This window comes from Danio aesculapii, chromosome 3 (genome assembly GCF_903798145.1).
Source record: "Danio aesculapii chromosome 3, fDanAes4.1, whole genome shotgun sequence".
In the NCBI taxonomy this organism is placed as follows: domain Eukaryota; kingdom Metazoa; phylum Chordata; class Actinopteri; order Cypriniformes; family Danionidae; genus Danio; species Danio aesculapii.
The window spans coordinates 31225109-31251404 of record NC_079437.1 but is presented as its reverse complement, the minus strand read 5'-3'; the positions used below and the strand labels follow the sequence as shown (position 1 = coordinate 31251404).

At 35.5% G+C, this 26296-nt stretch overlaps 1 protein-coding gene across 8 annotated transcripts in view; it reads right to left on the bottom strand.

Annotated features, from left to right (window-relative positions):
* The window catches only part of kcnc3a (potassium voltage-gated channel, Shaw-related subfamily, member 3a), a 99553-nt gene that overhangs the window by 18827 nt on the left and 54430 nt on the right, over nt 1-26296 (bottom strand). For 3 of the 8 annotated variants that reach the window (XM_056453639.1, XM_056453640.1, XM_056453641.1), the window contains exons 2-4: nt 20627-21611; nt 12210-12416; nt 7213-7233 (exon numbers count right to left, since the gene is read on the bottom strand). In XM_056453639.1, coding sequence (XP_056309614.1) covers nt 7213-7233; nt 12210-12416; nt 20627-21611 — 1213 coding nt within the window. Of the gene's footprint in view, nt 1-7212; nt 7234-9923; nt 10047-12209; nt 12417-20626; nt 21612-26296 lie in introns of all 8 variants that reach the window. The other 5 variants (XM_056453642.1, XM_056453645.1, XM_056453646.1 and 2 more) reach the window with 3 other exon arrangements.

The following is a 26296-nucleotide window of genomic DNA, read 5'->3' as shown; positions in this document are numbered from 1 at the left end:
CACACAGTTCAGAATTTAGTACCTGCATATGCAATCCCAATTCTGATGAAAAAATAAATAAATAAGTAGTGTCTTTTATTAATTACCTTGTGGCAGAAACAAGCTTCCATAGATTGCAGCATAATCATTGACTATTAATTTCCTTATGGCCATCACACGCACGCTAACACAACTCACACTCACCAGCCTCACGCATGCAACACTGAAGGGCACTGGTGAGAGGTTATGTATGAAGAATTACAACAGCATTGAGGACTGCTGTAATTCAAGTCTTTAGCTCGACAGACTCTGCGCTCCTGCAATTCCTTTTAGCATAGACATGTGGCTTAACAATAACTCAGTGTGACTGCCACTGTAGATGCAATACGCATGAAACGCAGAGTCTTAACAACACACCTTTAACAGCTTAGCATAGTTTATGGTAGCTAACATTCAAAAAGCCCTTGACCTGACCTGGATGAAAGTCTCTCTCTGCTGAGTTTACGTACCTCACGTCAAACTTTAGTGACACTACGAGGACTGTACGAGTGGCCTGAGGGTGGGATGGAAGGTGAGTGTTAGTATGTGACACAAATATTAACCGCAGGATGATTTAGATAATGCACAGCAGTAAAATATGTCTAATATACTGCGTTGAACACTTCGATCAGTGTATGGTCTGTTTGCAGAAACCTGTATGTCAATGTCCAGGTGAAATCAAAATTTACTGTTGATTTTGCTAGCTCACTCACTCATTTATATAAATGAAGTTAACATTTATGATGCATCTAAGCTTCAAAGGTTCATACACAGTATATTTGTGTGATTTTATCTGGGTTAATATTTGCAATATCCACCAGTGGATATTTGTTGTTCATTTAAACACAAACACTGGTAGTCACATACATACAAATTACGTCACATGTGCATGTATGATTTAGACACAGAATTAGACACAGCGCAGCACAACACGACACAACAATACACAGCATAACACGAAAAGGACAGTACACAAACATTACACCACAAACATTCACAAAACACGATCACAAAACAAGACAGCAAGAATATGTGATGTATGTAATGACTACAGTGAGAAGAGAGGGGAGAGTTTACCATCAGAAATAAATACCCGCACATGTAGTACAAGCATAGGCAGGACTTTAAACTTAGGATTAATGAATATATGTTAACATATAAACAATCAAATCCATAAAGCACATACATAGGTTTACATGAGGTGTTTCAGACTTGAACGTAAGACAGATTTGAACGTAAAAAAAAGTTTATGCAGCTAGAATCTTTTATCATAACAGATTTAATTATAAGTTACATCTTAGAAACACGGTAGAGAACACAACGAAAACAACAAACACTGAAATAATATTCACAGGACATTCATGTCATGTATGGGTGCCATACATGCAGTACACTGTCAGTGAAGGTCACACATTCTGTTTGAGCAGTCTGCTTGACAATAAAAAAAGCACTGCATCCGTTTCTTTTGAAACATAAATTGGATTCACCATGAAATCAAACTCAGGCTTGAGAAAAAAGAAATAGGTCTGCAGATAAAAAGTCTACTTGATAAATAACTTGCCGTTACTGCAATGTTTCATTATCTTTAACGCAACTAACTAATGTGACCCTGGACGACAAAACCAGTGTTATGTTTGGCAGCAGTCAAAATTAAATTGTATAAGGTAAAATGACTTTTTGCCATAAGAGAAATTATTTTTCTCTTACGGCAAAATTCCTTGAACATTAATTATTTTATAAATTTCCAACTGTAAATACATCCTAATTTTAGTATTTGATTTGTAATATGCATTCCAAAGAACTTTAAAGGGCACCTATGATGATCTTTTGGAAGCTGTTCGGACAGAATTGTGTGTAGCTATAGCGTGTCTGCAGTCATATTGGAGTGATATAAAGACAATAAACCTCTTTTTTACTTTTCCTGATTAAAATAGGATCCGAATGCCTCCCATTTAGAGGCCCACCGCAACGTAATGTAGGAGTGCGGTTTCCCCGCCCTCCGAATTGATTGACAGTGCGTTAACATGTCTCCGTAGTAACACGTATAATCATATTAACAAGACAGAACGTGCGCAAAGCAACTGGCATTAAAAGATCTGTTCAGCTCTCTGTGATCATCAATCATCACCGAATGTGAACTTTGTAACGACATTGTGTGTGACTCATCATTGCAGAAAGGCTTGAATTAACTCCACAACAAATACATCAAATAATCATTGGTAAAGTTCTTACTGTAGTATTTCTCACAAACGTTATGTGAAATCTGCTTCCTTCTTGTCTGTCACTGTGCTGTTTATCTGATGCAGATACGTGGAAACGGTAGGCGGGGAGATCTAGCATTAAGGGCACAGGCAACAAAAAACAGCTACAATGTGTTCAGAGCAGAAAATTCAATATTCTGAAAGGTATAATAAATTATCTGATGGGTGTTTTGAGCTGAAACTTTACAGACACATTCTGGAGACACAAAAGACTTATCTTAAATATAGAAAAGGGGGTAAAATATGTGCCCTTTAAAGTTGGTTTCTGAATATTTTGATTTATTTGAGCCCTCAAAATACAAAATTTCAAATCACTGTACCAAATTTTGTATTATCCCAACAAAGCATATAATAATTTATTCAATGTACATGTGATCAATAAAACTTAATAAAAAAAAAAAGCCACTTATGACTGGTATTGTGGCCCAGGGTCACAAACATTGCAGAGATGAATAAACACAGGAGTCTGGGCCATAAAGAAACGACATAATGCACAACTTTAATATAGACAAACACTTCCAGTATGAGTGGCAGGCAAATGTTTTAGCCTCTCCTTGCTTAGAAAATAAGACTTATAAGAGACTTAATTTAATACTGACATGCTATATATATATATATATATACTGTATATAGAGACAGCTCATCATCAGGTAAGGTTGTGACAGGCTCGAGGTGCAGTGACCTGAACAGAATGAGAGCATTGACCTCTTTGGAAGTATTATCGGCCAGGCTAGCAACCTCTCAGCCATCTTTCGCCACTCAATTTTTACTGCACTGCAGTCAAATTCTTACACCGATGCAGCCTGGAAATCTGACAGTTGGCTGTAATGTTTGTGGGAAATGCTGAATGACCAGAAAATGTCATGAAAAGGCAGTTGCAATCAGCAATTGTGCCAATTTGGTTGTTGGGAAAAAATCTACACTGCCATTCTGTGGACATACCAACTAATTCATAAAGTAATCCAATTTATTTGTTGCACTAGACTGCAAAAGGCACATAAACTGAGACATATACAGTATAACCATATTTAAAAGAAAGCGGTTAGATGCAAAGCTGTAAGGGTTTTGCGGGACCCTTTAAAAAAGATTTGAAAAGGACGCGCAGCATCTGTTTATACCCACAGCGAAACATGATATGGTCAAATTGATAATGAATCGCTCATGCTTATCAAGAGCCCTACAGAGAGAACCCTCGGGTTCTCCGGTTACGCCAAAGATTCAGAGGTGAGGTTAAATGAGAGTACGGGGGAAAATCAATCAGTCTGCAGAGGGAGAGAAATGAGAGAGCGAGAGGCGGGTGTGACTGCAGCCCTGCAGTGCAGTACTGTTTCTACGCTTAAAGACAATGGCTAGAGAGGAAGATGACCACAATGCCCTCAGTCACTGTGTTATGGCCAGCATCCAGACTGCAGCTCTTACACATTTAGCCTCCCCACCAGAGTCTGTCAATGGCAGGGCCCAAGGGTACGTGTCCAAGCTCTCAGTGTACTCAAAATATAAAATGCAAAAACACCGCCACATCAAAAGAGCACTTTACACAAAATGAATGATTGATAAAAGGGGGAAACAGAAAAAAAATAGTTTCGATAGATATATAAAGAATGAAAGTGCAATTTGGGAGTAAGTGGAGGTTTGTGCGTTTGTAATTTGTAACACTAATCGTTTGGTATAATTTAGAAAGGCTGAATGTCATATGTTAGTCTGAACCTTCTTTAACCCTTTCATTCTATATTTCATCAAGTTCCACTTAATCCCAGAATGCTCTCTTCCACTGTTTCCTTGGCAACAGTGGGCAGGAAGGAGTGAGAGGGCAGGACGCAGAGAGAGGCAGAGGTTCGAGTGGGGAGAATAACTACATGCTGTGGTAATTTAGGAGTGGAGCGTAATTCACTTATTCGAGTTTTGTCATCGTTTACTCACCTTTTTGTTTATATCTTCCAAACACTATAAAAGGAGAACGTTTAAAAGAATGACCAAGCTACTCTTTTCCTGATAATAAAAGGGAGCTTGTCAAAGCAAGATTTTCAGAGAGTGCATAAATGTTCCTGACATAAAGCTGTCTCACAGTTTGACCTCTGAGGACTTAGAATACAGATAGTAATGCTAGAATATAACCACATGACCTTTTATCAGATTTACAGTGTGGACAAGACAGTGCTATTGGGGGAAGTCAAAGTCAGATTTTTTAAAGCTTGTGACTGTGAATTTATTCAAACAAGAAATATGTCTAATATTTCAAGTCAGTTCAAAAACACAAGTTCTTTGTATTTGTCATGCATCCCAATATAGCTTTTTCTTCATAACCGGTGTCCTGACGTTCTATCCTACTCATCAGGTTATGCTATCGACACTAGATTTGAATGGTTCAGAGGTTAAGATTAGGGAATTGGGTGGATTAGGGTGACATTATAGCCTCATATCACACCACTCCATATCAACATTTACACTGATATCACAATGTGACGAGTAGTATCTGTCATCATCAAAATGTTCTACCTACACTTTTTAAATGGGATAAAAATCAAACAATGTAGGACAAATCGACAGAACACCAGGTCAAACATGGAAAAGAGGTTTCAAGCACTAGTGGGAAGTGGAACAGAGCTTTACATTTTGTTATTTTTGTATATTAATCTGTATTTAATGTGTGTTTGACATACATTATAAATTTAAATATAGACTGTACAGACTGTAGACTGTATGTAGGTTTTTCTGAGCAATAAATAATGGGTACCATAAATGTTTGCCAAATTTAATTTAATTTGCCATAATTTTCTATTAAAATGTCAATTTAAATAATAAAATATATACCAAACATCTTGTCAGGCATAATCAGAACAAAAAAATAAATAAATTACAATATATTATAACTATTTATGGATAAAAATATAGACCAGAAAAAAACTGTTTTAAATTTTAAATCTTTATACTTTGCCACTTTCCTTCAAATCCTTAGCTTTAATCCATTTGTCAACAAGTACTCTTTAATAATTTTATATAATAAAAATTTGCATTGATTTATTTTTTTAAGTACAGGTCAGAATTTAATCGAATGTTTAATAAAATATACATGTTTAACTGAAAGAAGATGGAACACCATTTCAAGCATTGTTTTATTTTTCCACAAATGGTGATTAAAACATTAAAGTATGTGCATTACTTGCACAAAATATGATTTGTGGATATAAAATCATGATTGTAAATTTGATTTGGAAGTCTTTAACCCTTTAATCATAGGGAATGCTTTTATGATAATATTTTTCTTCCTCTTTGCAATTTTTGACTGTCTTTTTTACAAACTGTATGGAAGACAGCAGCTTAGACATTCTGATAAACCATTTACCTTTTGCATCAAAGCAAAGAAAGTGAGCCAGGTTTGGACCGAAATAATGGTGAGTAAATGAATTGTCATTCTGAATAAATCAATTTTAAAACAAACTGAAGAAAAGAAAAAACAATGGCACAAATATAAACTAAAAGAACAAAAACCCTCAGACACTCCACAACAAATAAACATGTACACTTTCAGACAATATACTGTATACACACACAACCTGGTCAATATGAAATCTAAAAAAAAAATTTTTTTAAAAAGGTGGGAAACTTTCCAACCTTTGACCTTTCCTGACCTGAGCTCTTTGTATTCATCAACAGAATTAAAAGTGTGATTGGAGAGGAACTGTGACCACATTGAAACAGAGAGAGAGTGAGAGAGAAAAGGTGAAAAATAGCAAAGAGAAATCAAAAAACAGTCCTATATTAAAGGGACAGTTCACCACCCTAAAAGTTTCTTTCTTCTGTCGAAGATATTTTAAAACCTGTAACCATTGACTTCCATTGAAATAAAAACAAATACTATGGAAGTCAATTTTTAAATGCTTCCTACATTTTTCAAAATATCTTCACTCGTGTTTAACAGAATAAAGTGATGATGGCAGAAATTTCAGTTTTGGGTGAACTTCCCCTTTAAGAAGAAAATGCCTATAAGTGGCCTTAAATTGGGTCTAAACACATTATATGGAACCTTTGCAGTGAGAATAGCATCACAGCACATATAGTGTCCAGTTATCATAGCAACAGCCCAACATAAACTTACCTGTGTCTGTGATCATCAGTATATGTGTTTGCTTCAAACGTGTATGGTTTGGTCTTGTAAAACCCTCACCGTAAAATTCCCTTTTTACATGTCCAAGTGTTTCATTCAAGTCTAGCAGATGTTTTGTGTGTATGTGAGACAAAATTGTCCCCCTGACCAGTTAGACTACAGGACTGTAGCACACATCCTAACAGCGTCAGAGCCCAGTGTTTCAGCACAGCCCTAGACGGTCATCCTAAAACACTACAATGCTGGAGTACACCATTTCTGGTTAACATAATGAAGGGTTTTCATCTCACGTGGCTGTGATGAAACACTGGTCAGTGGACCCCAGAGTGGAGGGCAGTTCCAGGAGAGAGAAGAAATTAGCTTTATTCAAAACAAATAAATAAATAAAAGTGAAAATGCAAATAAATCCCAACCCTGCTCAGTGACCGTTCACCAAAACCCCTAAGGAGTCATCTTTTTGATTTCTTTCAATTAGTAAACATGTTGTGGGATGGAATTTATACAGCCAAACAAAGGCAAAACGGAATATCTACATTACTAAGTTAAGCCAAACCTGTTTGATATGACAGAAATCAGAGTCTGATTCATAATATTTAGGTCAGTGGTTAACGCATTTTGCCTATGAATGGTAGTATATTGTAGGAAGGGCTGAAAAAACGTTCTACAAAAAACCTAAGGGGAGCTCAAGTAAGGTGAAAGGTCACGGCTAGGGAGGAAAAGGAGGAGGAAGAAGTCACAGCAACACCGAATGGATTACAGTGCACACACACAACAACACACGAACAAGGGAAGACAAATGTAACAGTGTAGCAACAAGAGCTGACATACAAACGCATGACACGACACAACCTGAGGAAGGAGATAACACAACAACAGCTCGTCAGACAAGCGCACCATCAGAAAATACAACATCCCCAAACACACACACATACATACACAAATTAAGCATAAATTCTATCACACATAAATATAAACACGTTTTAACACATTTTCATTTCATCATGTGTGGGTGTGTGAACTGAAGTGTGTTTTCAACTATGCTGGCCTGAGGGTTAAAAGTGCAGCGTTAATTTAATCTCTGGTGCTCGGTTCAGAAAAGAGTGAGAGAGATGATTGAATAGGAAGAAAAGAGAGAGAGAGATGGAGAAACAAAGGAATAATCAGAGGCAAATATTATTAGAATGAGTTTAGTTTTGAGGGTAAAATGAGAGAGAGAGAATGAGAGAGAGACAGAGATGAAGGAGATCACTCATACAACGCTTAGCCTTTGAGAAAGATGTGTGCTGTAGATGCGTAGCGGAGGCTTCAAAGCTAGTCTGAGCAAACACTTATTCACATCTGAGTCAGAGAGAAAGAGGAGATACTGATCCTAGCTTGGAGTGAGTCATGTTCAGATATTAACTATGGCTCAGGGCAAAACGTCAGTCATCATTTATTTTGATTTTACTAGTATTAGCAGACTGTTAGGTTAGGGTTAGTGGAATGAGCTGACATGTAGCTGCAAAGATATGTATAGTCAGTGAATGTGAATGTCTGTTGGAGGAGCAAAATAAATGTAACCAGATATTATGCAGACAGTCTAAAATTACTCTAACTACTGCTGCTTGCTAATAGTCAGGACAAGACAGAATCTGAGGACATTTATTTGCTATTTCTGTGCAAAATAGTAGGTCACACTTTACAATAAGTTTTCATTAGTTGATGTATTTACTAACATGAACTAACCCTGCAGGCACAGGGAGTCAACATGACGTCATATATCATTTGGAAATGATAAACGGGTTGACGTCAGAACTCAACATTAGGCTGATGTCAATGTCCAATATCCAACCAAAAATCTACCTAAAATCAACCAAATATCAACGCCTAATCATGTTACACTTTGACGTTGTGTGGACATTACAACTATGACCTCTTTCAAACGTTGGATTTTGATCACTTTCCAACACAACCTAAAATCAACCAAATATCAACGTAACTTGATGTCTTTATTGGACGTCAAAATAACGTTGTCCTTAGACACTGGCAAGACATTGAATTTTGTTAACCTGACGTCATGACCTAAATCTAACCTAATATTAGCATCTTATGATGTTGTGTGCCTGCTGGGAATTACGAACAATACTTGTACAGCATTTATTAATCATAGATTAACATTTATTAATCGATTATTAACATCTAAATTCATGCTTGTTAACATTAGTTAATTCACCGTGAGTTTACATGAACTAACTGTATTTATATTATCTAACATTAACTAACATGGACAAATGCTGTAATAAATATATTGTTCATTATTTGTTCATGTTAGTAAATACTTTAACTTACATTAACTAATTAAACCTTATTGTAAAGTGTAACCGAATAAAAAAGAAATCTGCAGATTTATAAGGAATGATTTGAGAGTATAGTACCAAATGAAATAAAAAAATATAACTTTTTGTTTAACTAGCATTTCAGATTTACATTGCAAATCCAATTAGCAAGTACTCATATAACATATCTACTAAAAGACAGAAAATATTACTTTACAAACTGTATTGTAAATAAATCATTGAACTATTTACATATTAATCAATAATATTAGTAAAATGAATATAAAAACTGAATTAATATTTATTTACACACATTTATCCAAATTAATAAATAGACTTAATCATGGGGAAACAAATCTGTGGAAATTTGTGGATTTCTGCACAAAGATTCTGTATGGGCCTACTAATAGTCAACTGAATGCCTAAATGTAGAGTTCAGATAGTCCATTACTAAATTTTCTCACATTTAAAAAGTTTCCTAAAAATAATAATTTGACATTTACTGTAAGAATTCACTGTATTATAAAACTCATCATGTAATTTCCAGGATTTAAAAATCAATTAAATAGCCTAGTTGTTATAAATTATATTTTAATGTGAAAAGAACATTATAAAATAAAAAAATGCAGTTCATGACCTATTGATATTCTATTCTGTATAGCAAACTTGGATTTACCACGAACATGCATGAATCAAGTATTCTAGCATTTGTTGGCCATTATGGACCACTCACGTCTCATTACTTCACATTTAATTTGATATTAGATGTACATTTCATAAACTAATTGAATGCTGTGTGTTTTATTGCGTTAATAAAATCTTATTGATTCGAGAGAGACATTGATATAATCAGTAAATTATATTTAAAAATATTATTGCTCACGAATACAAAGAATTTCTGATGTGATTGATGCATGATTTCAGTCTATTCAGATATTAAGCTCTCAAGTTACATCAGTGTCATGAGACATCAGCCTTAATTTAATACTATGCACTTAAGCATTGAGTATGACTGCTGCTGTTTCCATTTCATTTATACAGTTGCTTTAGTACAGTATAATATGCTAAATACAGAACAAATAGCAGTGAAAGAGTCATTCTGAAATATTATGTGCATACAAACTTGTTTCCCTGAGAATTAGCAGTTTGCTAATCATAAAATATTGACCTTTATGCAGAGAATTAATGTCTACGCTGAATTACAGGTTGCTTTTTGGGTGTTACCTCTGAAGGATTATGGTTTGATCCAGGAAGAGGCAGAATTGGCATTGAGGTCCTGCTGTAGCAGTGGCCCTTCCGGCTTGAACCATTCCTCTCCTGGGGAGACTGGCCTGGCGCCTGCAGCTTCTAGTGTTTTTGTGAGGGGGTTGTAGGATTTGGTGTTTATTTGGGATACGTGGAGGTTGGTGGAAAGGTGCAGGAGTAGGAAGGTATAGTATAGAAAGGAAGGCAGCAGATGTCAATCATGCCGTTGCAAAAAATACAGAACAAATATAAGAGGATGTGTCGTGAAAAGAGTGAGGTGTGGAGGAATAAAAAGAAGAAAAAAGGCAAGATTAAGGGATGGAAAGAGAAGAAGAAACAAGTCAGGGTGGAAGGCCAGCAGGAGAAAGAGAATGAAGTAATAAATCAATGAATGAGAGCAAGAAAGAGCAAAGGCAAGCCTGATACATAGATAGAAAGAGATATAGCGAGCTTGACAGAGGGACATACAGCTACAAGGGTTTTGGATCAAAGCGAATTGAGAATGCATTTTCACAATTCATTCATTGATTTTCTTTTCGGTTTAGTCCCTTTATTAATCAGGGGTCACCTCAGCGGAATGAACCACCAACTTATCCAGCATATGTTTTATACAGCGGATGCCCTTCTAGCTGCAACCCATCACTGTGAACATTTTCACAATTCTCGAATGCCAATTAAATATGAATTGAGGTTAAAAACTGTATGCAGAATTGCAATTCGCATTTGAATGCAAGGAACTGCAATAATGAATAAATGTTTTGAAATTAAATATACAGCTGAAGTCAGAATTATTAGCCCCCCATTGAATTTTTTTTCTTTTTTAAATATTTCACAAATGATTTAACAGAGCAAGGAAAATTTCACAGTATGTCTGATAATATTTTTTCTTCTGGAGAAAGTCTAATTTGTTTTATTTTGGCTAGAATAAAAGCATTTTATTAATTTTTTTCAATCCATTTTAAGCTCGAAATTATTTGCCACTTTAAGCTATATATTTTTTCGATCGTCTACAAAACAAACCGTCATTATACAATAACTTATAACCTAATTAATAACCTATTTACCCTAACCTGCCTAGTTAACCTAATTAACCTAGTTAAGCCTTTAAGTGTGACTTTAAGCTGTATAGAATTGTCTTGAAAAATATCTAGTCAAATATTATTTATTGTCATCATGGCAAAGATAAAATAAATCAGTTATTAGTAATGAGTTATTAAAACTATCATGATAAGAAATGTGCTGAAAAAATCTTCTTTCTGTTAAACAGAAATTGGGGGAAAAAATAAACAGGGGTGCTAATAATTCAAGGAGGCTAATAATTGACTTCAACTGTATATAAATTTACCTTAACCTAGATGGATCCTCTTATTCAAAATCAAATTCCAATTCAACATTCTCTAATTAAATTCAATTCATGGATCAAAAGAGATCCGATTCTTTAATTCTGAATTTTGCACAACCCAGACAGACAGATAGATAGATAGATAGATAGATAGATAGATAGATAGATAGACAGACAGACAGACAGACAGACAGACAGACAGACAGACAGACAGACAGACAGACAGACAGACAGACAGACAGACAGACAGACAGACAGACAGACAGACAGACAGACAGACAGACAGACAGACAGACAGACAGACAGACAGACAGACAGATAGATAGATAGATAGATAGATAGATAGATAGATAGATAGATAGATAGATAGATAGATAGATAAACAGACAGACAGACAGACAGAATGAATTTGAAGAGCTTGTTGGCCAGATGCAGCAAACTGGTTTAATATATATGTTAATAATTAAAATGGTGCTCAGATTATTTCCACTGAAAAGTGCAGATTTGATCAAAGATTAAACACTATTATCATAGATAGAAACTGAATCATTACTGTGTGTGTTCTAGGACTATTGCTAATGATGAGCGCCTTCAAAATGATTGATGTGGTGAATTATGAGGAGAAATGCAGGATGAGAAGGCGAGGGGCTATAGTGTGAGTATGAATTCAGGAGGGTCTGTTTTGAAGATGTATGTAACTCTGAAGTGTTTGTATATTTGTGTATAGATGTTTATCGACATAATATGTATATACATATTGCTGCAGTTGTTTTTCATAGAATGTGTGTGTGTGTGAGTGTGAACTAATATACAATAATAAACATTTGAACATACAGTATAACTTACCTTTCATATGATTGTTCTACGTAACGTTCAGTGAAAATATGAGTATAATGATGTGTTTGTTAGTGTGTGCCACATACCTTTCCTGACATTGCTGTCTGTGGTGCGGAACTCTCCAGTACTGAGGAGGAAGCAGGCCCTATCATGGGGGTAACGCTCACGCCCCGTGCCTGTGCCCAGCCCACCGGTGGCTGGACTCCTATCATCTGGCCCCAACACTTGATCTATGGTGGGACAGTCCTCATTAGCCAGAGCTGCATTTGCAGCATCCCCGTTCTGCTTTGAGTCTGACAGACAGAAAGAGAGAAAGACAGAAATTATTAACCGCACCATATGTATGTGATACCAGTGAGAGTTATGTACCATGAAACAACAGGGGCAGAGAACAAAAAAAAAGTCAGGGATGAAAAGGGATGAATAAAAAGCAGCAAAAATAGAGATGCGCCACAAAAAGAGCACCAGCGTCACAGGGGAACATCACACACACACACACACGCAGCATGAATGAGTGTGTCTGAAAGAGTGAGATGTGCACACACTCAAACAAAGAAGCTGCAGGGGCACTTGTTCTTTTAGCTTCCAACACAGCAGTCAAATCTAATTTGACGTGAGTTACCGCTCAACAATTTACAGAAATGAGCCAGGGGGCAAAGCCTGCTAAAGATGTGGAGAGAGATGGAAAGAGGAGGAGGATGGGGAGGCGAGGGAGAAGAAGATAGCATAAAGACTGCTTATGCAATTGGACTTCATGGAGGAAATGACAAATATTTATTTAACTATGAAGATGACAGTCCATGTGACTGAAATCTGGACAGGTGATGAACAGCTTAACGCAGGAATGGTGACAAAGAGCGCTGAATGATTGATCTATAGCAAAGGTCAAGACATTAGGTTCACTACACTCAATATAACTCACCTCCCTGACAGCCATTACATTACACTCATTAAAGGGATCATAAAAATATTTTGAAAACAATGAAATAAAACCATTCGTTCACTCTTATGTCTTCGAAAATCCATATGAACTTCTATTATCTGTGGAACACAAAAGGAGAAATTTAGCACAATGTTCATGCTGCTCTTTTCCATATATGGGAGTAAATGTCAAGTATACTTAAAGTGAAGTACATAGTGGATACATTTGTGCCTGGTCCTCTACATTACACTGTGTTCTAAGCAGATTCAATGTGATGCCACAGGGTTTCTATTTTAGAAACAGTTTCTATTTCCGTGTTAGCGTTGCTGGAAGAACAGCATACAAACTATGACAATAATCTCAGCCTGGGGGCATGAAATGTTTACAGTCTACATTAATGTAGTAATGGCTTATTTAATGATGAGGAAGCTGATATTATCAAATATGACACTAATTTTGAAAAAACAACTCATCTTGAGAGTCTTAAATTCACTGTTAGAATAATACTGTAATTAATATACAGTTAAAGTCAGAATTATTAGCCCCCCTGCATTATAGGCCTCCCTGTTTATTTGTTTACGCAATTTCTGTTTAACGGAGAGAAGATTTTTTTTAGCACATTTCTAAACATAATAGTTTTAATAACTCATTACTAATAACTGATTTATTTTATCTTTGCCATGATGACAGTAAATAATATTTGACTAGATATTTTTCAAGACACTTCTATACAGCTTAAAGTGACATTTAAAGGCTTAACTAGGTTAATTAGGTTAACTAAGCAGGTTAGGTTAATTAGACAAGTTATTGTATAACAATAGTTTGTTCTGTAGACTATAGAAAAAAATATATAGCTTAAAGGGGCTAATAGTTTTGACCTTAAAATGGTTTAAAAAAAATTAAAAACTTCTTTTATTCTAGCCGAAATAAAGTAAGACTTTCTCCAGAAGAAAAAATATTATCAGACATACTGTGAACATTTCCTTGCTCTGTTAAACATCATTTAGGAAAATATTTAAAAAAGAAAAAAAATTCAAAGGGGGGCTAATAATTCTGGTTGCAACTGTAAGTTATGAAAGATAAAATATTGCTGTATGGGCTTTTGATTTTTAAATAAGGTAATATGTTACAAGCAAAAATGCTTTTTATTCTGAATCTGATCAGTCTATGAGATAAGTAGTTACAGTTTAAACAGTGTTATTGTTATTTTTCTTTTTTTGTCAACGAACAATATGCAGAGTCAGAGAATTCATAGAGAATCTGTTTCCTTTTCCTGATTCATTTTAAAATACAGTCATACACTTTATTTCTAAAAGAATGAGCCATTTTTAATGAATAGTTTGAATGATCGATCCAATGAATTTCTGGAACTGGCAGTCCCATCTACTGGCAGTTTACATCTCATATTTATCCAATAAAGGCCTAAATCAGCCAGTCTATAACACACTCAGCAAAATATGTTTTAATTATATAAATACCAACAAAACAATCTGGTAATACTGACCCCCTTATCTAAGGTAAAGTACTAATTATCGGCTTTAATTAATGTTAAAATGTATAATGTAAGTTTAAGTATTGTTTTCAATGACATTTGAATACATAATGAAAGGCACATTGGATGATTGCATTTTATTAGGCTGCACTTATTGTATAGGACTGATTTTAATATTGCTATAGTGCAATTTTTGATCATCATTTACTTTAACTATATAAAAAGGAGCAGCTCAAAGATTTTTCAGAACATCTCCTTTACCTTTTCACCAACAAAATGAAGTCACATGGGTTTAGAAAGTCATGAGGGTGAATAAAACTAATTAAATAATTAATTTTGGAGGAAACTTTTTAAAAAATCCAGCATAAAACTGAACTACAGAATCAGAGCATCTCTCACACATTCCAAAGAAAACCCAAACACACTCACACATGGGGACGGAGGACAAACAAACGAATGCGTTGTAAATTTGAAAGATTTAGTTTTACACTAGTTAATAAAACTTCATTAACAGTAAGTATCCATGATGAAAGTGTTGCCAGTATTGTAGGTGTCAAGGGCTTGTGGGATTTGAAGCTGCAGGAAGGCATGTGTGTTAAAGAGTTTCCTCACAGCAAGTGGATGTTTATGCTTCCACGAGGAGGAGCCAAAAATGACAGATCTTATTCTCTTCAAATCCTCATAGTTCCTTTAAATTCCTCATTTTAATGAGAAAACCCAAGTTATCATAATTATAAAGATGCAATGTCAAATCTGTTATGTATCTGACATCTGTGTTGTTGCTGAAATCAGATGAAAATAGGCAGAGAGGTGGATGTAAGCAGAGTAGCATTGGATCAAATACAGCATATGTTAATCTGAGGGGCTGTGACTAATCTGCCTCATGTTAATCTTAGCATGGGGTGTGTATATCTGCAGAGTAATGACAGACGGAGCTCTCTCGGCTATATGAGCTCACTGACTCAACCTGATTGACACACACACAGGGTTTTTTCTAACAGTACTTTGCTCTCGTTTTACAATAAAATACCACACAACTAACAACAATAACATGAGCAAAACTGTTTTCCACTGTCAAAGGACTAATGCTACTTGTTCATTTCTGGTCTACTAAAAAACAACACTATTAGGTGGGTCAGAAAGAATTATAAATACTATTAAATGCTATAATATAGAGTAAAATATTAACAATGCATAGTGCACCATTAGTATGAAATAATAATAATAATAATAATAATAATAATAATAATAATAATAATAATAATAATAATAATAATAATAATAATAATAATAATAATAATAATAATAATAATAATAATAATAACAATAAAATTGACCACAACACTCCAAATTTAACAGTATATGTTGGAATCATCAGTGTTGGGCAAAGTTACTATAGAAAGTAATGCATTACAATACTGAGTTACTCCACAAAAAAGTAACTAACTGCATTACGTACTTACTTTTTATGTTAAGTAATGTGTTACGTTACTTTTGAGTTACTTTTGCATTACTTTTTCTGACCTTGCTGAGGCTTGATCTCTCCCAGAAGTTTTTTTTTCATAGAAGAGCTCTGCAATCAACCCTTTGATGCACAAGCTATAAAATAGATATAGAAAAAAAAACTTAGACGGGTCACTTTAGACCCATGTAGTGCATCAAATGGTTAATAACGCACTGTATAACCTACACCTATATTTACCTTTGAAGAAACACATTAAAAAAATGTAGGATAATGTTATCTGAGAACTTCCTTTACAGGCCATATTTACAGATTATTAAAAGTTTAAAGCAATGTGTTTGCTACCATTGTACTATTTGTCTAGGGTAAAATCACTGTCCATTGAGACTGTAATCCCCCTTTCCTTTTCTTTGATGTGGTAAAAATAATTCTCAAAAAAACCTCAAATATTATTACTTCTTTTTTAAAACTAATGCATTACTTTACTCATTACTTAGTAAAGTAATATTACTACATAACTCACGTGACTTGTAATGCGTTACGCCCAACACTGGGAATCATATTAAAAATGTTAAGACTTCAGTGACACATGATTCTTTGGAAATAATTCTAATGTGCTGATTTATTGAAACAAACCTTATTATTATACTCTAAAAGTGACTAATTACTTTAAAAAATTGTAAATTTATTTTTATTTTTTTATTTTATTGCCTTAAATGTGACAAGCTGACTTTTAAAAAGTGAGTAATCCCATTATAACTTGGAACTGTTATGTTAACTTAAAGGCATAGTTCCCTAAAAATAAAAACTCTGTTATCATTTACACTTGTTTGACACTTTTATGAGTTACATTCAACGTTTAAACACAAGAGAAGATATTTTGAAGAAAGCTGAAATTTTTTCGACCATAGAAGTCAATAGTTACAGGTTTTCAGCTTTTTTCAAAACATCTTCTTTTGAGTTTGACAGAAGAAAAAACTCATTAAGGTTTAAAAACACTTGAGGGTGGGTAAATAGTGAGTACATTTTGGTAAACTATTCCTTTAACTTTTTATAATAACTACACATAGTTCATTTCACTCGAGTAATCAAAGTTTGGCTGCTTAATTTTGGGTTTATATAAAAACATCTAAATTTGTATTGTTTGAATAGACATTTTTTAACAAATCTTTATGGTCATTTTCATGAACTGATGTGCCATTATCATACTGTGGTTTGAAAAAGTCACAATTTCTGCTATACTGTTCCTAAGGTATGTGTTAGATTTTATTTTACGTTTTAAGATTTTTAGGATAACAGTATTTCAAGCAGAAAAGATATCCAAGATGCCATTCGAAATTGTAATGAAATCTGTGTTTTTGAACCTGATGAAGACCGCAGAAGTCAATGATGATATTGAATTATTTTTCAAATAATGTTTACTGTTTTCAAATGTTTACTGTTGCTAAATATTATAAAAGTTTCTCAAAATGAAATATTTTGTGCTCAAAGGGCGAAAAAGTTGCAGTTTTTTCCAGGCATTCAAAAAGAATATATTTTAGAGCAGCAATCACAATACCATTAAACCGTGATATTTTTATCCAAGGTTATCATACCGTCAGAATCTTATATCGGCCCATGCCTAATTACTACATAAGGAATTTTACTTCAAACTTTTTTAAATGGCAGTGTTTAGATATGTACATCTAAGCAGTGCAGTGACTGCAAAAATAAAACTGCGCACACAAAAAGTACTGTAAGCTTCTTGTCAATCATCTACCAAAAGCTGTTTTGCTGAATTCAGTTTCCTATCCCCTTCTCTTTTGATTGGCTGGGATGTAATAGTAAACTAACTGGAATGCATGAAGCATAATCCTGCTATATAAATTTAATACGATTCCTGTCTTCTGTCAAACCCGGACATTACAGCCTGTTTTTGCATATTAACTCTCAAATATTTGTGTGTGTATGTGTGCAGGCAGTTGTGCAGGATTATATAAAAGACCCAGTTTAGGCCATGACAGTTGATTATGAAGATCTATAAATGTTGACCACAGGCCCTTGAGCAAAACTTTCATGATGGCTGAGACAGAGCTCGCTGACATCACACACATAAAAAAATACACTCATTTAAATCTCAACAGCATATATTTCTCAGTAATATAGAAATCAATTGGATTACTGTTGGGAATGTAACCTATTTAGCCCAAAATATACTCCATTTTTACTGATGAATATTGGCTTTCACACTTTTGATAGGTACAGGAACGTTCCATCAGGCCTACTGTAGTCCCCAAGAACTAATTTCCCTTTGGTTGCATGTCAAGGAACTCTAAAGCGATGTAAACTAACTGAAAACAGCATCAAGCATTCAACAAAACTAACAAGTGAAGGTTGGAGGTTGTTGTGATTAAAGTGGTGTTTTCATTGTGTCATGAGCTTTGTGATAACAAAGATAGAATGCAGACTAATAAATTATGCAATTGGAACAGCAAACAGAAGGACTAAATCATCAATGACAACTTGCATTGATGCTACATTTCATCAGAGATGAGAAAAGAAAGAACACAATACCGCCAACAAAGCCGACAGCTAAATGCTCTAACATTAGCTTTCTGAATGTGCATGTCTTGTAACCCTGTGAAATACTGTGCTGGTGTTTTGTGTGGCACGCACTCACCAAATCAGCAAGCACTTCATCACTAGTAGCTCCCATTGTGCTGAATTAGACTCTGCTCTAAAGTAGGAACTAATTTAGTTTTCCCAAAGGGCGTTCCTAGATTAAATTTACTCCCAGTTCCTGTGGTGCGAACACTCTAAAACAAGGTACTTCCACCAGTAGGTGCGAAAACACTTTAAGTGTACTGTAGTCGAATACACATTCTTTCTATAATATACCAGGCATATAAGGCACAAGCAAACTATAAAGATTCGTCCTTGTCCAGTGTCTGCTTCTTCTCTACAAAGGTTATAAGCCCACACGGAATCTGCGCACACAGAAATCCGCAGATTTTTAGCCCATCATTGAGTCTATTTATTTTCTTGTGTAAATTTGTGTCAATTTATATTTATTCAGGTTTTAAATTCATTTCAGTAATATTTTTAACTAATATGAAAGAGTTCATTTGATTCATTTACAATGCAGTGTGTAAAGTACTATTTTTGGTCTTTTAGTAGTTATATTATATGAGACACCTGCTTTGTTTACCAAATAAGTTGATCTAATTGGATTTGGATTGTAAACATTATATAAAAGTAAAATTTTTATTATTACTGTTTTATTTCATATATTTAGTTTTTAGTTACGATACTCCTATAATCATTGCACATAAATCCGCAGACTTTTTACAAAATTCTGCGCAGAAATAGCAAAAAATCTCTGCAGATTCGTAGACAGCTTGGCTAAAACAAGGGAAAACTTGGGCTGTCAGTGAAAATCTAATAGACATCTAAGATTAGCCCAAAACTAGACTAGTTGTCAAGTATACAGATTACACAGACTTTATATGTGTAGTCAATCATTTCTGTTTATTTAATGACTAGTCTAGTTTTGGCCTATTCTTAGATGTCTATTAGGTTTTCACTGACAGTCCAAATTTAGCCTTGTTTTAGCCAAGATGACTATGTTTAGACGTCTATTAGACATTTATTAGACATCTATTAAAAACAAACAATGCTTGCTGGGTTTTTTTTAAACAGAGAATACACAAGACATGTCACTTGTTTCTTTTTGAATGGGGAAAAGTGTAACGGTCAATATGGTAAATAAAGCCCCCCCCTACTAGTACAGGAGCCAATCATCAATCGGTATATGCCAAATAAAGCCTGCCTTCTAGTCCATGAGCCAATCATCGATCCATATAGTCTGACAATACTCCAGAGGAGGGGCTCAGACTAGTCGTGAGTTTCTGCAGGTTTTGTGTGATTCAGATGTTTAGAAATGAAACTAAAGACACAGTTGTTGTTTAATTTCATTGGTGATTCCTAATATGAAATTCAATGATAAGCTTAGCAAGCAGTTTTGGAGGATTTCCCCATTCAGACAGAATGCCTGAGCATACTGCCCGAATGGCGTTTCAAAGATGGCCGCCAAGTGAAATGACTTGCCTTAAAGGGACTTTGACTTCTTGAAGCAACTACCTATTTCCATCTATCAAATACCATCTATCGCTATCATTATAAAAAATATTTTAAAGACTGTTAGTTTAAAACAATGCACATGTTTTAACAATTGATTATGGTTTATACTATTTTTGTGTGTGTCTATGTGTTGTGACATGTATTTTTTATTTCTTTGTAACTCTGTCCTATGCTGCCTGTCTTGACCAGGACTCCCTGGTAAAAGAGATTTTGTATCTCAATGGGACATTCCTGGTTAAATAATTAAATATATAATATAGGACCAGATTCAGTTTTGAATCCTTTTGGACAAGCTAAATAGTGCACAAACAATTCAAAGTGAGTGTACACACTGTGCATACAATCTGGCTACCAAAATACAATACACACCTGCTGTGCCGATAGCTAGTAAGTAACAATAACTTTACCATAGCTTATGAATAAAAACAAAGTATACTTTGGGCTTTGATGCATAGGTACCTCACACACACAGACACATAAACACATGGGTACACACACTCACACACACCTGCTCTGTTAATCTCTATGATTTCCTCCTGTGCAAGAGGACAGTCTCCTGCCATGCTTCCAGAGACCACCATACTGCCCAGCACATTACCCATGATCCTGTGCGGCGAGGCAGTGGCCATTGCCAGGGCATCTGGCTTACAGTAGTTGGGCGATCCAGGCTGCGGCGCCCGTGGGATGTGCTTGTTCTTCTTCTTGGGCAGCTTCTGCTTGGCCATGGCCAGAGAGTAGTACATGCCGAAGTTGTTTACAATGACGGGCACAGGCATGGCAATGGTCAGCACGCCTGCCAGGGCACACAGGGCGCCCACCAACATGCCCGACCATGTCTCGGGATACATGTCACCATAGCCCAGAGTCGTCATGGTGACCACCGCCCACCAGAAGCCGATGGGGATGTTTTTGAAGGCGGTGTGGGCACTGGCTGTGGGGTCGTCCGGGTCGGCGCCGATGCGCTCGGCGTAGTAGATCATGGTGGCGAAGATGAGCACCCCGAGAGCGAGGAAGATGATGAGAAGCAAGAACTCGTTGGTACTGGCACGGAGTGTGTGGCCCAGCACCCTCAGCCCCACAAAGTGGCGCGTGAGCTTGAAGATTCGCAGAATTCTGACAAATCGCACCACACGCAAAAAGCCCAGCACATCTTTGGCTGCTTTAGAGGAGAGGCCGCTCAGCGCCATCTCCAGGTAAAAGGGCAGGATGGCTACAAAGTCGATGATGTTCAGCGAGCTCTTGAAGAACTCAGCCTTGTCCGGGCAGAAGATGACACGGGTGAACACCTCGATGGTGAACCAGACCACGCATACGCCCTCCACGTAGGTCAGCCAGTTGTCAGTCACTACCTCAAACACAACCTCTTCCCGCGTGACGTTCCCCACCGTCACGTTCTCAGTCTTATTGTAGATGGTGTTGAAGGCCTCGTGTGTCTCCAAGCAAAATGTTGAGATGGAGATGAGGATGAACAGGAGCGAGCCGAACGCCACATACTGAAAACAGAGAGAGGAAGACACAGAGAGAGAAAGAGAGAGAGACAGGGAGACACAAAAAGAGATGAAAAGATGAGCACATTAATATTATACATTGAAGTCAGTGAGGTCTCTATTTGATTTAAGAACTGTTACAGTGCCTAAAGCTGAAGTATATATAATAATGACAGTTTGACCTAAAATATCCACATCATGAATCATTTCTGCTTTCTTCAACAATTGGTGAAATAAAAAATACTATAAATAATACTAATAGATTATTTTAAAATAAAGTTGTGTCCCAGTTGACATTCTATACACTACTACTTTCTCATCCAACACAGTAGTCTGATGGCTGCCCGCCTCCGCTATGTAAATCAGACAGTTGAGTGCATGAAGTGTCCAACATTCCACACTTTTGGCTCAAGTGCATCATTTAGCTATTTGTACTTTTTCCTGATGGGATTTTCAGTGTGACCCCTTTTTACCACTAAAGGAGTGTCAGAGTTATGGTCCATGATAATACAGTTTTTATTATTGGTGTAACAACACACACGCTGTCATTATTGTGTATGTCAGTCACTTTGCAAAAATAATCCTAAACAAAGTTAAACACTTTAAATGCATGATGAAAACTATAATCACATCGTATTGACTATCAAATCTCTGACTGTTTTTTTTTTTTTGCAATAATTTTTTCGAGGTTTTCACCTTTATTGGATAGGACAGTAAATAGTACTGACAGGAAAGTTTGGGGAGCAGAGAGAGGGTAAGGAAACGGCATAGGACCTTCAGGCGAAAATTTAACTAGGGTCGCCGTAAGCCCCGTAGCACTTTTCACTACACCACTGGCACCAACATCATATTGACTTTTGTATATTTATAATGATATCACACAAGCAAAACTTCCATTTGCTGAATGCATTAAACATGTTTGCAATTTAAGTGGAACAAGTTACATTTTAAACACAATATTAAATAATTTAAGCAAGTTTATCATTTTGACATTTTCTTTCTCTTTTAGTTTTTGAATTCAGACATACTTTTATGAAATTGTATGTGATTTAGGATGCACAGTCACTTGTTTTGCTTCTAAATGAATCAGCTGGTTTGAAAATGGTATAAGTTAATATATATTTATTAGGGCTGCACTCTGATATTACAATATTAAATTTTTCTGCAGTAAATATTGCGATATGAATACTGTTTCACAAGATAGTTTGAATTTGACAGTTTTCGAGAAAGTCATACAGTATTCTGATACAGAAATTAAATAACCATGATACAAAAAAAGCTTTTCTTACTTTGTTTTGTCTTGTTTCAAGTGCAAATATCAAAAAAGAGCAAGTAAAAATATTGTTTTGTTTTCACCATCAGAAGAAATAAATCACAATTAAGAGATTTCCCTTAAAACAAGCTAAACTATCTGCCAGTGGGGTACATGAAATAATCATATTTTGAAATGTAGAAACAAGACAATAATTCTAAGTACAATTTTTTTGTTCCATAAATCATATAAATTCCATACAAACACAGCGATTAAATACAATTGGTTAACTAGAATTCAGACTCAACATTGCACATCTTTGCGATGTGACTATTGCGGATGCGCACATTGCGATATCGATGCTAAAATATATTGTGGAGCACTAATATTTATTCAAGGGCGTAGGTTTGCACTTGACAATTTCTCACACATCAGTAATAATAAAAACAAACAGAGCACAGGCTGTAATTTTTCTGACAAATAGGTTCAACTGCAATTCGACGTGCTAGCATACTCTGAGAGATTAGGAGAACTGACAGGGATCATATTATTTATACTTTTACATTTCACAGTTTATTGTGCAGTTAGTTTTCAGACCATATTATTTACAGACTATATCAGCCTTCTATAACGTTAGACTGTGCGTAAAAGCGGGAAAACACTAGCATAAATGTTACCATTATTATGATGGACAATATTATTCAGAAGTGAACTTGAGTTTATGTGACCTACACTTTTTTGAAAAAAGCTCCTTATGTCCACCTTTTTTTGCTGCCACCATCCTTCTTTGCACGTCACCAAAATCACACAACTAATTCTTGCATGGGAAAATTCGCCTGTGCAGTTTTGGTGCTTTTACATCTGAATGCAGCTACAGCGTCTCACATGACAGCACAATGTTCGTATGTTTTTTGATGGCGGTGCGACTCGAATAGAGAATGTTATTTAACCCTTTCTGCATGTCCAGGTAAATGTTGACAGTGTGGTTTATTTTAAGTGAATTCAACTATTGGTGGAAAGATTTCAGTAGTCGGTGGATATTGGTAGGGACACGTTCCCTTTGTCCATGCTAAATCTACGCCACTGATTTATTCATATTTATTGACCCTCGACAGGCTTAAACCAGCTGCGGCATCACCACAAAAACACATTCAGCAAAATTAATAATCATTACTGAATACAGATTTACCACACACTCCTATTAATTACACCATAAACTGTACACTACAGAATGGCATAGGACTAATTACACAAACAGTGACACACCTTGATTTAGTAACTAAAGCAATAACCATAAGAAGCTAATGTATGTACCACTAATCCCATTACTGTAATGAAAGTATCAAAGTATGCAAATGCATTTTTTAAGAATTTACCCAGGCACACAAATGATTGGACTAAAATGTGACACTTGATTTGAACAATAGGTCTGCGTAAAAGAGGATCTCTGCTTTGAACACAGATTGAAGATCTGTTAGCATGCTAGGCCTCTTTTTTAATGCGCAAACACCATAAGCAGTACACACGCATACAAAAAGACCCTTGAAAACAGAATAAGCTGTCAAACATCTCTGCAAACAGCTGCTGTGATGCAGTTCGGACCACTGCAGAGGTCTTTCTCCATTAAAAAAAAACATGTACTACAGATAGAGGGCGCCAAACGCTTCAACAAAACAGCACAAGCGTTGAGAGAACATTGGGAATGGTGTGAATGCAGCAGTTTCATTGACACGCTGCACTGAGGAAACACCACAAAGGGGGAAGAAAGAAATGAGCAGAACGGATGAAGGAGGAAGAAAAGCAGAGCAGAGATGGCTATGTGTATAAAGAACAGTAATGGATGCCCAGAGGAGAAAAGAAGTGTATATTTAGAGCATAAGGAAATGGGAGGAGAAGGAAGGGCTGGTGAATTATAGCGGTGTGCGTGGTCACCATTCTCAAAACAGAGATGTCATGTTGGCTCTCCCGCAGATAGATGTACATTGATTGGCCAATGCACGTCTCTTGTTAAAGCCCACGGCCTCTTCTAGCATCACCTGCAATCAATATAATCTGTTTATCTCAGTCCACCTCAGTGCCAGCATCCATACTGTCATTTTTTAATACCTAGCCCGTCATTACAGCCATTTATTTGGTGTGTGTGCGTGAAGTGCTGCTGTTGCTGCAGTGCTCACATTATTCACACACACCCCCCGCTCCTCATTTCTCTGTGGCTCTGCACTCGCCCCTCCTCCCTGTACTGGGGTAAACCATTGCTTTTGCAGAGGAACATCTCTCTACCTCCTTTCCTGGCTCCTCTGCACTGACCATGTTTTCAGTTTCTCTGTGGCTTTCCTGCAAAGTTGCCCAGATGTCGTCCCACACATTTCTTGGCTGCATGGCAGACATTCGCACTGCACAAATTATTTTCGTAATCTGTATTTTTGGCTCATCTGAACTCAACACATTTAACTGCTTTTAGAGTATTGATTGTGAATATAGTTTATTTTACCATGGTTGTCATGGTTAAAGCTAATTAATTTTATATAAAATAAATGTCTATTGAAGGTGTATACAGATGAAGTTAGAATTATAAGCCCCCCTGAATATTTTTACCCCAATTTCTGTTTAACAAAGAGCAGATTTTTTCAACACATTTCTTAAACATAATAGTTTTAATAACTCATCTCTAATAACTGATTTATTTTATCTTTGCCATGATGACAGTAAAAATATTTGACTAGATATTTTTCAAGACACTTCTATACAGCTTAAAGTGACAGTTAAAGGCTTAACTAAGTTAATTAGGTTAACTAGGCAGGTTAAGGTAATTAGGCAAGTTATTGTATAACGATGGTTTGTTTTGTAGACTATCGGGAAAAAAATACCGTAAAGGGGCTAATAATTTTGTCCTTAAAATGGTTCATAAAAAAATGTAAAACTGCCTTTATTCTAGCAGAAATAAAGAAAAAATATTATCAGACATACTGTGAAAATGTCCTTGCTCTGGTAAATATAATTTGGGAAACATTTACAAAAGGAAAAAGAATTCAAAGGGAGGCTAATAATTCTGACTTCAACTGTATATGATGTTATAAGCAAGTTGAGAATTATTTCAATAAGTTTAACATTCAGTGAATGTTATGTACTAAAATAACTGAAAGTAATAAAAACTGTACATTCTGAAACTATTAAGTTTATAATATATAATAGCTACAAACTATATATAAAGTAATAATAAATACAAAATAACTAAAACATTAAATTGAAATAAAATCAATAATTACATTTAAAAAATCATTCCTAGATTAAAACTAACATTCTTACAGTCTAACGTTGCTTTTCTTTTTTGTTTTTTTATTTAACTCTTTAACTGCCCCACCACAAATTTTTTTTTTTGATTGCATTTAATCGACTCCTAATGTTACTAGATAACACACTCAATGCATTTTTTTTCAAC